The 18472-nt window shown below is 44.9% G+C and overlaps 2 protein-coding genes across 2 annotated transcripts; both read left to right on the forward strand.

Moving 5' to 3' along the window:
* Window positions 1-223: 223 nt before the first annotated feature.
* On the forward strand, window positions 224-9000 carry LOC308167914 (inverted formin-2-like; the record flags this gene model as incomplete). Its single annotated transcript, XM_080542391.1, has 3 exons — window positions 224-231; window positions 5479-7642; window positions 8953-9000. 3 exons carry the CDS (start codon window positions 224-226, stop codon window positions 8998-9000), a joined length of 2220 nt encoding a protein of 739 aa, XP_080398517.1.
* Window positions 9001-14946: 5946 nt separating this feature from the next.
* On the forward strand, window positions 14947-18464 carry LOC308167915 (inverted formin-2-like; the record flags this gene model as incomplete). Its single annotated transcript, XM_080542392.1, has 2 exons — window positions 14947-17106; window positions 18417-18464. The coding sequence occupies exons 1-2, from the start codon at window positions 14995-14997 to the stop codon at window positions 18462-18464; spliced, it is 2160 nt and encodes a 719-aa protein (XP_080398518.1). The 5' UTR covers window positions 14947-14994.
* Between the last annotated feature and the right edge of the window lie 8 nt (window positions 18465-18472).

Below are 18472 nucleotides of genomic sequence, written 5' to 3' on the forward strand. Positions count from 1 at the left end.
TGAAAAAGTGGGATCGGGACATCCCTAGCTAAAATGTTGTCAGCGTTCATGGACCAAATTGGATGTGTCGATCCATGGCGCTTCCAATTTCCTCACGATAAAAAATTCTCGTTTTTTTCACACGTCCACCATTCGTATAGCAGAATTGATTACTTCTTTATAGACAGAACACTACTTCCCTTTGTCAAAAACGTAGAATATTCAACCATAATTGAATCTGACCATGCCCCAGTACTATTGGATCTGTCCTTCCCACTTAACTACTCTGACCACGCTCCATGGAGACTTGATACCACACTACTAACAGATAAAGAATTCTGCCAAATGATTTCAACTGCCATAGACAATTTCTTGGAAACCAATAGGGACGACACTGTTTCTCCCTCCCTGCTCTGGCAGACCCTTAAAGTAGTAATAAGGGGGGACATTATTGCATACACATCTAGGCTGAACAAAGCTAGGAGGCAAGAACAGGAGCAACTTCTCAACTCAATGATTGACATAGATCATCAATACTCTGACTCTCCCACCCCGGAGCTTTACAAAAATAAGCTGAATCTCAAAGCCAAATACGAGTTATTAACATCCGATAAGACAGAACGTATGCTGCTGAAATCACGAGGCTTTGTTTATGAGCATGGGGAAAAGGCTGGTAGAATGTTAGCGCATCAATTAAAATGTAAATCCTCTGACCAACAGATTCCACAAATTAAAAGAGAAAATGGGGAGCTTACAACTGACCCCCTCGAAATCAATGAGACTTTTAGGGCATTTTATTCCAAATTGTACACTTCTGAGGCACCCAATGATGATACCAATATGCAACATTTCTTCACAAATTTAAATGCCCCTGTTATCAACCCTGTTCATAAAGCAGAACTTGAACTACCCTTCCAAGACACCGACATTTATAATGCAATCACAGCTATGCAAAGTAGTAAGGCCCCGGGCCCTGATGGATACCCCATCGAATTCTACAAAAAATTCTCAACCAAATTAACTCCGCTCATCTTAGAAATGTTCAATGACTCAATGGATAATGAGGCCCTGCCACAGACGCTAACAGAGGCATTCATAACCCTTTTACCGAAACCAGGGAAAGACAGAACGGAGTGTGGTTCACATCGCCCCATCTCGCTGCTCAACAGCGATGTCAAGATATTAGCTAAAGCACTCGCCCGGCGTCTAGAGTCCGTCACAGACGAGGTGATCTCCCCTGATCAAACTGGCTTCATGCTGGGCCGCCACTCATTCTCTAACATCCGAAACCTTCTAAATGTCGTACATTCTCCTACGTCCGAGGAGGTACCTGAGGTGGTTCTCTCCCTGGATGCGGAGAAGGCTTTTGACAGAGTGGAGTGGGCGTACTTATTTGAATGTCTGAAAGCTTTTGGCTTTGGACCCACTTTTATTGCATGGATCAGACTACTATACTCATCTCCTAAGGCAGGGGTCGGCAATTAGGTTTGGCCTCGGGCCAATTTTTTTTTGAGCCACTAGATGGCGGGCCCGAACATAATCAAAGGCTAATTTAAGTAATTGATTGTTTTAAAATGTGACACGTTCTAATGCTTTGACTTTTCTTTCGACTGTACACATCGCTAGTCAACTAACACAGCTTGTTTTGTGAACCTGCTAACAATGTAAAGTAGTGTTCTAGTTAACTAGGTAGCTGTCCAATCCATTATGTTGCAGTATTTTGGCTTGATTAGCGAGTTTGTGTTGTGATTCTCAACAACGTTGAAACGTAGTTTCACACTTTTCCATATTTTTGAATAATAAATGTGTGGACTGACGATGTAGCGTAGCCTAACTTATTCTAATAATTATGTAACAGTTTCATTCTGATAATTATTCCCCCCTCCTCCCAGACAAGGTCACATTATTATTATTGGATTGGTTGTTTGCGTGCCGGGTGAAGTTAGCCAAACATTTAACCTGCTAGCAAGAGAAACATAATGTCACTCTCCAAAGGTCTAAAGAGGAAAGTTGACGGTGGAAACAGGGCATTTAAAGAGGAATGGACAGCGAACTATACGTTCATCCTACCTGGTTTCATCAATGCAAAGCCGTTGTGAGAGACATTTTCCGTGCTCACAATGTTCCCTTTCTATACGCGAGTCGTCCTTTTCGTCAATGAATGCGATAAAGACGCACGAGAGGAATCGATGGATGCATAAAAACCTTGAGAACTGCCTGTGGATTAAAGTGACGTCAATATCACCAGATATCAAGCAAATACTGACCGATGGGAGATGCTTTTTGTTTGCGCCGATTTTGTTTTCAATGTTTTTCAGAAAATTAAACAGAATTTGCGTTGTTACTGTTCATATGTGTGTTGCAGTCACATATACGTAAACATTACGTTTGAATGGCTTACTGAGCTCGTGTTATTTTGTTCAAACCACACACGGTATGTCGGCTATTTCAGCACCGTGACGCGTTGTCCACCTGCTTATGATTCACTCTGAGGGGTTCAGCGTCAGTGCGCTTCGGTGCACCTTGCTGCCTGATTGTCTGTCCCTGTGTCATTCACTCTCAACATGGATAAAAGTACAATAAGCATTATTCAGGTGGAGTTCGATTCTCTATTCGGACATTATAGGCGCTATATGTGGGACTGTCGGTCCGATATTATTATAAAAAAATAAAAAAAATAAAAAATAAAAAGTGGATTCTCAAAATAATCTGCTGGGCCAAATATTATTGGTGACGGGCCAGCAATGGCCCACGGGCCGCCTATTGCCGACCCCTGTCCTAAGGCATCGGTAGTTACGAACGGGAAACGCTCCACATTTTTCTCATTGTCGAGAGGGACACACCAGGGGTGCCCGCTGAGCCCACTCCTATTCTCATTCGCCATCGAACCTCTGTCTATCATGTTAAAATCTTCTCCAATAATAAATGGAATTTCTAGATGGGGGAAGGAACACAAGGTGGCGCTATATGCCGACGACTTACTGTTGTATGTATCTGAACCGGTGCAATGCATTTCCCATATAGTTCAGATGCTGCATAGATTTGGTAGCTTTTCGGGATACAAGATCAACCTCACTAAGAGCGAATGTTTTCCAGTGAACAACCTAGATCTCGCAATCCCACAATGTGACTTGCCCTTCCATTTGTCTAAATCTGGCTTCAAATATTTGGGAATTAATATTACACGGTCCTTCTCTAAACTACATGAAAAAAACTTCACGCCCCTTGTTAATAAATTAAAAGATGATTTACAGAAATGGAGGTCCATTAATTTATCACTGGCAGGGAAGATCAACTGTATTAAGCATTAAGATGAACGTTCTACCCCGATTCCTCTACCTTTTCCAATGTCTCCCTATATTCCTCCCAAAGTCCTTCTTCTCGTCCATAGATAAGTCCATATCATCTTTCATTTGGGGGGGGTAAAGTCCCTAGAATACAGAAAAGACTTCTACAGCGACATCGGTCCCAGGGCGGACTGGGCCTACCAAATTTGCTTTATTATCACTGGGCTGCCAATATTCAGAAAATCATATACTGGGTCCATTCACCACAGCCGTCTTGGTGCGAAATAGAAAATGAGTCATGTCTTTCAACATCCCTCTCCGCCTTGATTACCTCCAAACTCCCTCTATCTGCCCCCACACTACACCTCTAACCCTGTTGTTGTTAATACATTACGAATATGGTCACAATTTCGACGCCACTTTGGTTTAAAAGATTTCTCCAACCTAGCCCCTATCTGCAATAACCACCTTTTTGTCCCCGCCAGAATAGACAATGCTTTCGCCTTATGGAAAAGACTCGGTCTCTCCAAATTTAAAGATCTCTATACTGAGGGCGTCTTCTCGACCTTTAATCACCTCTCTCAAAAATTCAACCTTCCCCGCTCAAGTTATTTTCGATACCTCCAGGTCCGACATTTCATTAAAAGTTTGGATCCAAACTTCCCAAATGCACCACAACCTTCTGCTATAGATGATATCCTCCAAATTCCTCCCAATCTAAAAGGCCTAATATCAAGTATTTACTCTAGCATATCATCCCTCGGAGACACTTCCCTCCACAAAATTAAAGAGAAATGGCAGGAGGAGCTAGGGGACGTAATACCCGATGACTCCTGGACTGAGGCTCTGACGAGAGTTAACGGGAGCACATCATGTGCTAGACTAGGCGTAATCCAATTTAAGGTCTTGCACCGAATTCACCTTTCCAAATCTAGGCTAGCCAGAATCTATCCTGACGTGGATGAGAATTGTAGCAGATGTCATAACGCTCCGGCAACGCTAACACACATGTTTTGGTCATGTCCCTTATTATTTGATTAGTGGTCAGCAGTTTTCAGGACCCTCTCACAGGCACTAGATCTGAACCTGCAACCTAACGCCTACTCAGCTATCTTTGGCATAGCGCCAACTGACCAACAGATTATTAACAAGCATAAAGACATTGTGGCATTTGCCACTCTACTTGCTCGACGGAGGATTTTGCTTTGTTGGACATCCCCCAAACCACCGAATTCCTCCTTATGGTTGACTGACCTTATGCTTCACTTGAAACTTGAAAAGATTAAATATACACTTAGGGGGTCCAAAGACCGCTTTTATTTCACCTGGAACCCAATAATATCCTATTTCAACAAACTAAAAACCCTCCCTGACAATGCAAGTGCGCTGGATGCTGAGTGATGACATATGTTGTGAATCTATTTATCAGGATAAACCCCTAGAGATACATCATCTCGTTCTAGAGAGGGACATATTACAATCATAACAGACATGGTATCACAGACCAACACGACCATCTCATCTATCCTCACTTACAAATGAATTGCACTTTATTTCTCTTTATCTCTTTGATTACTTACCTGTACTGTCTTCATTACCTATCACCACTGTTATTATTATTATTATTATTTATTGTTGTTTATTTATATCCTTCGTCCTGGGATGCACCACTTGGGATTTTGTGGGGGGGGGGGGGGGGGGGGGGGGTTGGGACATGTTTGTGTTTTGTGTAAAAACAAACCAAAACTGAAAAGTATTATTTTTGTATATCTGTAACATCTCAATAAAAAGAAAGTAAAAAAATTATTTTAAAAAATAAAATAGAAACCATTAGACAAGGCGTTTTCAAGGCAAGCTCTTCTGTGTCAGGCAATTTAGAATGTTGAAGTTTTTCCAATTGTCCCATTGTGATGCAATAAGAAACTATTACAACATTTGCAACATTTGACAGTGCTACAAAAACACTGTGTGCATTGGCCATTGAGATAATATAGAGATATTGAGATATTGAAAGTACTGGGATTCATCTTAATTATGTATTTTCCAGTTTTGGATATACTGCCAATGCTGAGGTAGGTGTGGGATGCATTAAATGCTAATCAAATGTTGGTGGAACAACAGTCACAGTCACTTTCTGTAAGATTTCCCAAACATCAATACCTATGTTGTGTGTGCGTGTGCGTGCATATGTGCATGTGTGTTTATGTAACAGGGAGACTGAGGACCTGGACCTGAACATCCAGTGTGAGGCCTTTGAGGATTCCATGGCCGAGGATGCGGAGGAGATGGAGAGGGTGTACGGAGGCATCGACATGAGCAGTCACCAGGAGGTCTTCACCTCCCTCCTCACCAAAGTGAGCAGCTCCCCAGCCTCTGTCCAGCTGCTGTCCATCCTGCAGGCTCTGCTGCTGGTGGCTCCAGGACGGGGAGACGTGTGGCTGACCCTGGAGGCCCTGGCTGTCCGTGCCACTCTGCTGGCCCACGACTCACAAATGGACTCCGCTGAACGTTTGATGGAGCGCCTGCTCTCTTCCAAGAGACAACAGATCTCAGCCAGTCCCAAGACCAAGACCACCAACAGGGCAATCCAGACAGACTTGCTCGGCAGCACAACCAACCAATCAGACATGGCTTCCGTAACTCCCCCTCCTCCCCCTCCTCCCCCTCCACTTCCTGCTGCTACCCCAAACCCTCCTCCTCCCCCACCCCCACCCCTGCCAGGCACCACTTATGGTGCACCCCCACCACCTCCTCCTTTACCTGGGATGCCACCTCCTCCTCCACCACCTCTACCAGGGATGGGGCAGGGAGGTCCACCTCCTCCCCCTCCCCTGCCTGGTATGGGCCCCCCACCTCCCCCTCCCCTGCCTGGTATGGGCCCCCCACCTCCCCCTCCCCTGCCTGGTATGGGCCCCCCTCCCCCACCACCCCCTCCCCCAGGTATTGGAGGAGGTATTATTGTGCCCCAGAACGCTCCTCTCCCCAAGGCCAGCCGCTGTCCCACACTGCGCATGAAGAAGCTCAACTGGCAGAAGCTGCCCTCCAGAGTGGTGTCTGAAAGCCAATCCATGTGGTCGTCAGTGCAGTCTGATTCCCTGGAACCTGACTACTCCAGCATTGAGGAGCTCTTCTGTCTGCCAGTGACTGACTCAAAGGCCAAAAGTACCAACACTACGGTCAAACGAGAGCCCAAAGAGATATCCTTCATTGATGCCAAGAAAAATCTAGATTTGAACATATTCTTGAAGCAGTTCAGATGCTCACATAAAGACTTTGTAGCTATGATCCAAAATGGGGACCGTTCCAAGTTTGACGTCGAGGTGCTGAAACAGATGCAGACGTTACTGCCGGAGAAACATGAGATTGAGAACCTCAAGTCATACCAAGGGGAGATAGAGAAGCTGGCCGGTGTGGATCGGTTCTACCTCGAGCTCCTATCAGTTTCATGCTACACCATGAGGATCGAGTGCATGCTTCTCTGTGAGGAGACCCCTTCTGTGTTAAAGATGCTGCAACCCAAAGCTGAGCTGCTGGACGCAGCCTGTGAGAGTTTGAAGGAGAGCACCCGCCTTCCAAGTTTCTGCAAGCTCATACTTGACATTGGAAACTTCCTCAACTATGGGAGTCACATAGGCAATGCAGATGGCTTCAAGATCAGCACCTTGCTGAAGCTCACAGATACCAAAGCCAACAAGTCCCGTATCACATTGCTCCATCACATCCTGGAGGAGGCGGAGAAAACCCATGCTGACTTGCTGAACCTTCCGGATGATCTAGAGATCTGTGAAAAGGCTGCTAGAATAAATGTGGATTCTATTCAGGCAGAGTCGAGCTCACTGGTCAAACGGTTGAAGGGTTCTGAGAAAAAAGTGTCCTCTTCTTCTCAGGAGGATATCAAGCAGCAGTATCTCACTGCTATGAAGGGGAACCTGGAGGCCTGTGAGAAGCTGCAGGAGCTCTTTGCCTCCATCAAAAAGAAGAAGGAAGAGCTAGCAGAGTATCTGTGTGAGGACACGTCCCGCCTCTCACTAGAGGAGCTGTTCAACACCATCAAGACCTTCAGAGGACTCTTCCTTAAAGCAATCAAGGAAAACCAGACCTGGAGAGAGCAGGCCATCAAGGCAGAGAAGAGGAAGAAACAGCAAGAGGAGGATGACGCCAAGAGACCGAGGGGGGAGAACGGAAAAATAATTCGTAAAGCCCCCCCAGTCCAGGAGGAGGGCTGCATCATGTTGGACCACCTGTTGGCTATGATGAAGGGCAATGCACTAAGGAAGACCACCAGGGCCCAGGCAGACAGGGGCAGCCTGCCCTCTAATGACAAGAAAAGGGATAGCACCCAGCCTGAACATGCCAAGCTTGAGCGATCATCAGCCGTAGATACCCAATATGGCATAGAAGTGGACAAGGTGGCATCAACCATTCAGCAAGGATCGCAGGACAGACTGCCACACACAGGGGAGTCCACATCAGGCCTTCCAACAGGACTCAAACTGGATTAATCAGAGACCATCGCCCCCCTCAATCCTGGATTGGATCCCCTGCTCAAGGAGGGATCTTCAGAGAGAGATGAGGGCATCAGTGGCGGCTCCTGCCAAATCTCTCAGGGGGGGCAATTGTTGCGTTGATGGTTAAGGTGACACGTTCAAGGGTAAATTCACCTAAATCAGCGGGCTTAAATAAATTGACTCTCACAGCCAAAAAATAAATAATAAAAATAAAAAAAAGCTCTTTGGTCTTGCCCATTGTGGAGAGGTTGGGGTCTGATTGATTGAGTGTGTGGAGTGTGTCTTTTATAAAGGTAACGAGTTCAAACTGGTGCAGTTAATACAGGTAATGAGTGGAGAATAGGAGGGCTTCTTAAAGAAAAACTAACAGGTCTGTGAGAGCTGGAATTATTACTGGTTGGTAGGTGATCAAATACTTATTTCATACAATAAAATGCAAATTAATTATTTAAAAGTCATACAATGTGATTTTCTGGATTTTTGTTTTAGATTCCGTCTCTCACAGTTGAAGTGTACCTATGATAAAAATTACAGACCTCTACATTCTTTCTAAGTGGGAAAACCTGCAAAATCAGCAGTGTATCAAATACTTGTTCTCCCCACTGTAGTTACCGAAATAAAACACAGATCAAAAGATTTAATGTACGATTCAAGTAGCCGATGTCCTTGACAACTGGTAAATGTGGTGGAGCAGGATTTAGCTTCTCTGAGGAGTTAAGTAGAGAGAGCAGCCTGTGGCTGTGGAAAGGATTGGGCTTAAATTGAGGATACACTAAAACGTGAAACTGACAAGCGCCAAAAAAGCTCCCCTGCCAGTTCCTGCCAACAGAGACTTGTTGAGACCAGCGTGCAGGGGGTTGGCACGGGTTCACACCGAGGCTGGTTGAGGCAGAAATCGAAGGACGTCGTGTGTTTTTATATTCCTCATTCGATTCCATGCATTACAATAAGCCTGTCCACCGATTTTCTACCTCCATGGTTGGAACCACGAGACTAGACACTACATGGTCATGGATGTGCCTAGGGACACAGCAAGCATGACCAGGGAAAGTTGTCTCCACAGGACCTGAAGCACAAAGCACCAATTCAGTTCAAGAAAAGAGAAAGAGTAGAGAAATGTATGCTTGTTACACAGAAAGTGTTAAAAAATAAAACTGACGTCATAATCTGCCCTCTAGGGCCAGCATCAGGTGCAGATCAAGCGTCAAGGGGGTTACTATCGTTGAACAGAGAATAGTGGCTTTAAGATGGCACAGACAAGGCTCGTCTGAAAGTAAAACATCAAAATATCGAGGGCATTAGTTATAAGTTACCCCTAATGGGCCAGCATCAGGTGCAAATGAAAAGTAACATTATTTTTTAAAAAAAATATTGACATACGGTCACTGAGTACTGCAGAGTACTATTTTTGTTGCTTTAATAAAGGCTGGCAGTCTTTAATTTAACTGTTGTTGGTGTGGACTATATACTGGGGAGGTATTTGAATGAATGAATGAATGAATGGTCTTTATTGTCATTGCTACAGTACAGGTACCAAACAACGAAATTTAGGAGGGGTGGCTCCCCTGGTGTTAGGAAAAAAAAAAAAAAAATATATATATATATAATATTCAGGGGTCAAAAAATGTATACAAATATCGGATCGGTATCGGTATCGCCGATACCCGAAGCCCAGGTATCGGTATCGGTAGTGAAAAAGTGGGATCGGGACATCCCTAGCTAAAATGTTGTCAGCGTTCATGGACCAAATTGGATGTGTCGATCCATGGCGCTTCCAATTTCCTCACGATAAAAAATTCTCGTTTTTTTCACACGTCCACCATTCATATAGCAGAATTGATTACTTCTTTATAGACAGAACACTACTTCCCTTTGTCAAAAACGTAGAATATTCAACCATAATTGAATCTGACCATGCCCCAGTACTATTGGATCTGTCCTTCCCACTTAACTACTCTGACCGCGCTCCATGGAGACTTGATACCACACTACTAACAGATAAAGAATTCTGCCAAATGATTTCAACTGCCATAGACAATTTCTTGGAAACCAATAGGGACGACACTGTTTCTCCCTCCCTGCTCTGGCAGACCCTTAAAGTAGTAATAAGGGGGGACATTATTGCATACACATCTAGGCTGAACAAAGCTAGGAGGCAAGAACAGGAGCAACTTCTCAACTCAATGATTGACATAGATCATCAATACTCTGACTCTCCCACCCCGGAGCTTTACAAAAATAAGCTGAATCTCAAAGCCAAATACGAGTTATTAACATCCGATAAGACAGAACGTATGCTGCTGAAATCACGAGGCTTTGTTTATGAGCATGGGGAAAAGGCTGGTAGAATGTTAGCGCATCAATTAAAATGTAAATCCTCTGACCAACAGATTCCACAAATTAAAAGAGAAAATGGGGAGCTTACAACTGACCCCCTCGAAATCAATGAGACTTTTAGGGCATTTTATTCCAAATTGTACACTTCTGAGGCACCCAATGATGATACCAATATGCAACATTTCTTCACAAATTTAAATGCCCCTGTTATCAACCCTGTTCATAAAGCAGAACTTGAACTACCCTTCCAAGACACCGACATTTATAATGCAATCACAGCTATGCAAAGTAGTAAGGCCCCGGGCCCTGATGGATACCCCATCGAATTCTACAAAAAAATCTCAACCAAATTAACTCCGCTCATCTTAGAAATGTTCAATGACTCAATGGATAATGAGGCCCTGCCACAGACGCTAACAGAGGCATTCATAACCCTTTTACCGAAACCAGGGAAAGACAGAACGGAGTGTGGTTCACATCGCCCCATCTCGCTGCTCAACAGCGATGTCAAGATATTAGCTAAAGCACTCGCCCGGCGTCTAGAGTCCTTCACAGACGAGGTGATCTCCCCTGATCAAACTGGCTTCATGCTGGGCCGCCACTCATTCTCTAACATCCGAAACCTTCTAAATGTCGTACATTCTCCTACGTCCGAGGAGGTACCTGAGGTGGTTCTCTCCCTGGATGCGGAGAAGGCTTTTGACAGAGTGGAGTGGGCGTACTTATTTGAATGTCTGAAAGCTTTTGGCTTTGGACCCACTTTTATTGCATGGATCAGACTACTATACTCATCTCCTAAGGCAGGGGTCGGCAATTAGGTTTGGCCTCGGGCCAATTTTTTTTTGAGCCACTAGATGGCGGGCCCGAACATAATCAAAGGCTAATTTAAGTAATTGATTGTTTTAAAATGTGACACGTTCTAATGCTTTGACTTTTCTTTCGACTGTACACATCGCTAGTCAACTAACACAGCTTGTTTTGTGAACCTGCTAACAATGTAAAGTAGTGTTCTAGTTAACTAGGTAGCTGTCCAATCCATTATGTTGCAGTATTTTGGCTTGATTAGCGAGTTTGTGTTGTGATTCTCAACAACGTTGAAACGTAGTTTCACACTTTTCCATATTTTTGAATAATAAATGTGTGGACTGACGATGTAGCGTAGCCTAACTTATTCTAATAATTATGTAACAGTTTCATTCTGATAATTATTCCCCCCTCCTCCCAGACAAGGTCACATTATTATTATTGGATTGGTTGTTTGCGTGCCGGGTGAAGTTAGCCAAACATTTAACCTGCTAGCAAGAGAAACATAATGTCACTCTCCAAAGGTCTAAAGAGGAAAGTTGACGGTGGAAACAGGGCATTTAAAGAGGAATGGACAGCGAACTATACGTTCATCCTACCTGGTTTCATCAATGCAAAGCCGTTGTGAGAGACATTTTCCGTGCTCACAATGTTCCCTTTCTATACGCGAGTCGTCCTTTTCGTCAATGAATGCGATAAAGACGCACGAGAGGAATCGATGGATGCATAAAAACCTTGAGAACTGCCTGTGGATTAAAGTGACGTCAATATCACCAGATATCAAGCAAATACTGACCGATGGGAGATGCTTTTTGTTTGCGCCGATTTTGTTTTCAATGTTTTTCAGAAAATTAAACAGAATTTGCGTTGTTACTGTTCATATGTGTGTTGCAGTCACATATACGTAAACATTACGTTTGAATGGCTTACTGAGCTCGTGTTATTTTGTTCAAACCACACACGGTATGTCGGCTATTTCAGCACCGTGACGCGTTGTCCACCTGCTTATGATTCACTCTGAGGGGTTCAGCGTCAGTGCGCTTCGGTGCACCTTGCTGCCTGATTGTCTGTCCCTGTGTCATTCACTCTCAACATGGATAAAAGTACAATAAGCATTATTCAGGTGGAGTTCGATTCTCTATTCGGACATTATAGGCGCTATATGTGGGACTGTCGGTCCGATATTATTATAAAAAAATAAAAAAAATAAAAAATAAAAAGTGGATTCTCAAAATAATCTGCTGGGCCAAATATTATTGGTGACGGGCCAGCAATGGCCCACGGGCCGCCTATTGCCGACCCCTGTCCTAAGGCATCGGTAGTTACGAACGGGAAACGCTCCACATTTTTCTCATTGTCGAGAGGGACACGCCAGGGGTGCCCGCTGAGCCCACTCCTATTCTCATTCGCCATCGAACCTCTGTCTATCATGTTAAAATCTTCTCCAATAATAAATGGAATTTCTAGATGGGGGAAGGAACACAAGGTGGCGCTATATGCCGACGACTTACTGTTGTATGTATCTGAACCGGTGCAATGCATTTCCCATATAGTTCAGATGCTGCATAGATTTGGTAGCTTTTCGGGATACAAGATCAACCTCACTAAGAGCGAATGTTTTCCAGTGAACAACCTAGATCTCGCAATCCCACAATGTGACTTGCCCTTCCATTTGTCTAAATCTGGCTTCAAATATTTGGGAATTAATATTACACGGTCCTTCTCTAAACTACATGAAAAAAACTTCACGCCCCTTGTTAATAAATTAAAAGATGATTTACAGAAATGGAGGTCCATTAATTTATCACTGGCAGGGAAGATCAACTGTATTAAGCATTAAGATGAACGTTCTACCCCGATTCCTCTACCTTTTCCAATGTCTCCCTATATTCCTCCCAAAGTCCTTCTTCTCGTCCATAGATAAGTCCATATCATCTTTCATTTGGGGGGGGTAAAGTCCCTAGAATACAGAAAAGACTTCTACAGCGACATCGGTCCCAGGGCGGACTGGGCCTACCAAATTTGCTTTATTATCACTGGGCTGCCAATATTCAGAAAATCATATACTGGGTCCATTCACCACAGCCGTCTTGGTGCGAAATAGAAAATGAGTCATGTCTTTCAACATCCCTCTCCGCCTTGATTACCTCCAAACTCCCTCTATCTGCCCCACACTACACCTCTAACCCTGTTGTTGTTAATACATTACGAATATGGTCACAATTTCGACGCCACTTTGGTTTAAAAGATTTCTCCAACCTAGCCCCTATCTGCAATAACCACCTTTTTGTCCCCGCCAGAATAGACAATGCTTTCGCCTTATGGAAAAGACTCGGTCTCTCCAAATTTAAAGATCTCTATACTGAGGGCGTCTTCTCGACCTTTAATCACCTCTCTCAAAAATTCAACCTTCCCCGCTCAAGTTATTTTCGATACCTCCAGGTCCGACATTTCATTAAAAGTTTGGATCCAAACTTCCCAAATGCACCACAACCTTCTGCTATAGATGATATCCTCCAAATTCCTCCCAATCTAAAAGGCCTAATATCAAGTATTTACTCTAGCATATCATCCCTCGGAGACACTTCCCTCCACAAAATTAAAGAGAAATGGCAGGAGGAGCTAGGGGACGTAATACCCGATGACTCCTGGACTGAGGCTCTGACGAGAGTTAACGGGAGCACATCATGTGCTAGACTAGGCGTAATCCAATTTAAGGTCTTGCACCGAATTCACCTTTCCAAATCTAGGCTAGCCAGAATCTATCCTGACGTGGATGAGAATTGTAGCAGATGTCATAACGCTCCGGCAACGCTAACACACATGTTTTGGTCATGTCCCTTATTATTTGATTATTGGTCAGCAGTTTTCAGGACCCTCTCACAGGCACTAGATCTGAACCTGCAACCTAACGCCTACTCAGCTATCTTTGGCATAGCGCCAACTGACCAACAGATTATTAACAAGCATAAAGACATTGTGGCATTTGCCACTCTACTTGCTCGACGGAGGATTTTGCTTTGTTGGACATCCCCCAAACCACCGAATTCCTCCTTATGGTTGACTGACCTTATGCTTCACTTGAAACTTGAAAAGATTAAATATACACTTAGGGTGTCCAAAGACCGCTTTTATTTCACCTGGAACCCAATAATATCCTATTTCAACAAACTAAAAACCCTCCCTGACAATGCAAGTGCGCTGGATGCTGAGTGATGACATATGTTGTGAATCTATTTATCAGGATAAACCCCTAGAGATACATCATCTCGTTCTAGAGAGGGACATATTACAATCATAACAGACATGGTATCACAGACCAACACGACCATCTCATCTATCCTCACTTACAAATGAATTGCACTTTATTTCTCTTTATCTCTTTGATTACTTACCTGTACTGTCTTCATTACCTATCACCACTGTTATTATTATTATTATTATTTATTGTTGTTTATTTATATCCTTCGTCCTGGGATGCACCACTTGGGATTTTGTGGGGGGGGGGGGGGGGGGGGGGGGTTGGGACATGTTTGTGTTTTGTGTAAAAACAAACCAAAACTGAAAAGTATTATTTTTGTATATCTGTAACATCTCAATAAAAAGAAAGTAAAAAAAATATTTAAAAAAATAAAATAGAAACCATTAGACAAGGCGTTTTCAAGGCAAGCTCTTCTGTGTCAGGCAATTTAGAATGTTGAAGTTTTTCCAATTGTCCCATTGTGATGCAATAAGAAACTATTACAACATTTGCAACATTTGACAGTGCTACAAAAACACTGTGTGCATTGGCCATTGAGATAATATAGAGATATTGAGATATTGAAAGTACTGGGATTCATCTTAATTATGTATTTTCCAGTTTTGGATATACTGCCAATGCTGAGGTAGGTGTGGGATGCATTAAATGCTAATCAAATGTTGGTGGAACAACAGTCACAGTCACTTTCTGTAAGATTTCCCAAACATCAATACCTATGTTGTGTGTGCGTGTGCGTGCATATGTGCATGTGTGTTTATGTAACAGGGAGACTGAGGACCTGGACCTGAACATCCAGTGTGAGGCCTTTGAGGATTCCATGGCCGAGGATGCGGAGGAGATGGAGAGGGTGTACGGAGGCATCGACATGAGCAGTCACCAGGAGGTCTTCACCTCCCTCCTCACCAAAGTGAGCAGCTCCCCAGCCTCTGTCCAGCTGCTGTCCATCCTGCAGGCTCTGCTGCTGGTGGCTCCAGGACGGGGAGACGTGTGGCTGACCCTGGAGGCCCTGGCTGTCCGTGCCACTCTGCTGGCCCACGACTCACAAATGGACTCCGCTGAACGTTTGATGGAGCGCCTGCTCTCTTCCAAGAGACAACAGATCTCAGCCAGTCCCAAGACCAAGACCACCAACAGGGCAATCCAGACAGACTTGCTCGGCAGCACAACCAACCAATCAGACATGGCTTCCGTAACTCCCCCTCCTCCCCCTCCTCCCCCTCCACTTCCTGCTGCTACCCCAAACCCTCCTCCTCCCCCACCCCCACCCCTGCCAGGCACCACTTATGGTGCACCCCCACCACCTCCTCCTTTACCTGGGATGCCACCTCCTCCTCCACCACCTCTACCAGGGATGGGGCAGGGAGGTCCACCTCCTCCCCCTCCCCTGCCTGGTATGGGCCCCCCACCTCCCCCTCCCCTGCCTGGTATGGGCCCCCCACCTCCCCCTCCCCTGCCTGGTATGGGCCCCCCTCCCCCACCACCCCCTCCCCCAGGTATTGGAGGAGGTATTATTGTGCCCCAGAACGCTCCTCTCCCCAAGGCCAGCCGCTGTCCCACACTGCGCATGAAGAAGCTCAACTGGCAGAAGCTGCCCTCCAGAGTGGTGTCTGAAAGCCAATCCATGTGGTCGTCAGTGCAGTCTGATTCCCTGGAACCTGACTACTCCAGCATTGAGGAGCTCTTCTGTCTGCCAGTGACTGACTCAAAGGCCAAAAGTACCAACACTACGGTCAAACGAGAGCCCAAAGAGATATCCTTCATTGATGCCAAGAAAAATCTAGATTTGAACATATTCTTGAAGCAGTTCAGATGCTCACATAAAGACTTTGTAGCTATGATCCAAAATGGGGACCGTTCCAAGTTTGACGTCGAGGTGCTGAAACAGATGCAGACGTTACTGCCGGAGAAACATGAGATTGAGAACCTCAAGTCATACCAAGGGGAGATAGAGAAGCTGGCCGGTGTGGATCGGTTCTACCTCGAGCTCCTATCAGTTTCATGCTACACCATGAGGATCGAGTGCATGCTTCTCTGTGAGGAGACCCCTTCTGTGTTAAAGATGCTGCAACCCAAAGCTGAGCTGCTGGACGCAGCCTGTGAGAGTTTGAAGGAGAGCACCCGCCTTCCAAGTTTCTGCAAGCTCATACTTGACATTGGAAACTTCCTCAACTATGGGAGTCACATAGGCAATGCAGATGGCTTCAAGATCAGCACCTTGCTGAAGCTCACAGATACCAAAGCCAACAAGTCCCGTATCACATTGCTCCATCACATCCTGGAGGAGGCGGAGAAAACCCATGCTGACTTGCTGAACCTTCCGGATGATCTAGAGATCTGTGAAAAGGCTGCTAGAATAAATGTGGATTCTATTCAGGCAGAGTCGAGCTCACTGGTCAAACGGTTGAAGGGTTCTGAGAAAAAAGTGTCCTCTTCTTCTCAGGAGGATATCAAGCAGCAGTATCTCACTGCTATGAAGGGGAACCTGGAGGCCTGTGAGAAGCTGCAGGAGCTCTTTGCCTCCATCAAAAAGAAGAAGGAAGAGCTAGCAGAGTATCTGTGTGAGGACACGTCCCGCCTCTCACTAGAGGAGCTGTTCAACACCATCAAGACCTTCAGAGGACTCTTCCTTAAAGCAATCAAGGAAAACCAGACCTGGAGAGAGCAGGCCATCAAGGCAGAGAAGAGGAAGAAACAGCAAGAGGAGGATGACGCCAAGAGACCGAGGGGGGAGAACGGAAAAATAATTCGTAAAGCCCCCCCAGTCCAGGAGGAGGGCTGCATCATGTTGGACCACCTGTTGGCTATGATGAAGGGCAATGCACTAAGGAAGACCACCAGGGCCCAGGCAGACAGGGGCAGCCTGCCCTCTAATGACAAGAAAAGGGATAGCACCCAGCCTGAACATGCCAAGCTTGAGCGATCATCAGCCGTAGATACCCAATATGGCATAGAAGTGGACAAGGTGGCATCAACCATTCAGCAAGGATCGCAGGACAGACTGCCACACACAGGGGAGTCCACATCAGGCCTTCCAACAGGACTCAAACTGGATTAATCAGAGACCATCGCCCCCCTCAATCCTGGATTGGATCCCCTGCTCAAGGAGGGATCTTCAGAGAGAGATGAGGGCATCAGTGGCGGCTCCTGCCAAATCTCTCAGGGGGGGCAATTGTTGCGTTGATGGTTAAGGTGACACGTTCAAGGGTAAATTCACCTAAATCAGCGGGCTTAAATAAATTGACTCTCACAGCCAAAAAATAAATAATAAAAATAAAAAAAAGCTCTTTGGTCTTGCCCATTGTGGAGAGGTTGGGGTCTGATTGATTGAGTGTGTGGAGTGTGTCTTTTATAAAGGTAACGAGTTCAAACTGGTGCAGTTAATACAGGTAATGAGTGGAGAATAGGAGGGCTTCTTAAAGAAAAACTAACAGGTCTGTGAGAGCTGGAATTATTACTGGTTGGTAGGTGATCAAATACTTATTTCATACAATAAAATGCAAATTAATTATTTAAAAGTCATACAATGTGATTTTCTGGATTTTTGTTTTAGATTCCGTCTCTCACAGTTGAAGTGTACCTATGATAAAAATTACAGACCTCTACATTCTTTCTAAGTGGGAAAACCTGCAAAATCAGCAGTGTATCAAATACTTGTTCTCCCCACTGTAGTTACCGAAATAAAACACAGATCAAAAGATTTAATGTACGATTCAAGTAGCCGATGTCCTTGACAACTGGTAAATGTGGTGGAGCAGGATTTAGCTTCTCTGAGGAGTTAAGTAGAGAGAGCAGCCTGTGGCTGTGGAAAGGATTGGGCTTAAATTGAGGATACACTAAAACGTGAAACTGACAAGCGCCAAAAAAGCTCCCCTGCCAGTTCCTGCCAACAGAGACTTGTTGAGACCAGCGTGCAGGGGGTTGGCACGGGTTCACACCGAGGCTGGTTGAGGCAGAAATCGAAGGACGTCGTGTGTTTTTATATTCCTCATTCGATTCCATGCATTACAATAAGCCTGTCCACCGATTTTCTACCTCCATGGTTGGAACCACGAGACTAGACACTACATGGTCATGGATGTGCCTAGGGACACAGCAAGCATGACCAGGGAAAGTTGTCTCCACAGGACCTGAAGCACAAAGCACCAATTCAGTTCAAGAAAAGAGAAAGAGTAGAGAAATGTATGCTTGTTACACAGAAAGTGTTAAAAAATAAAACTGACGTCATAATCTGCCCTCTAGGGCCAGCATCAGGTGCAGATCAAGCGTCAAGGGGGTTACTATCGTTGAACAGAGAA

This window comes from Nansenia antarctica (assembly GCF_963989245.1).
Source record: "Nansenia antarctica genome assembly, chromosome: 11".
Taxonomy (NCBI): Eukaryota; Metazoa; Chordata; class Actinopteri; order Argentiniformes; family Microstomatidae; genus Nansenia; species Nansenia antarctica.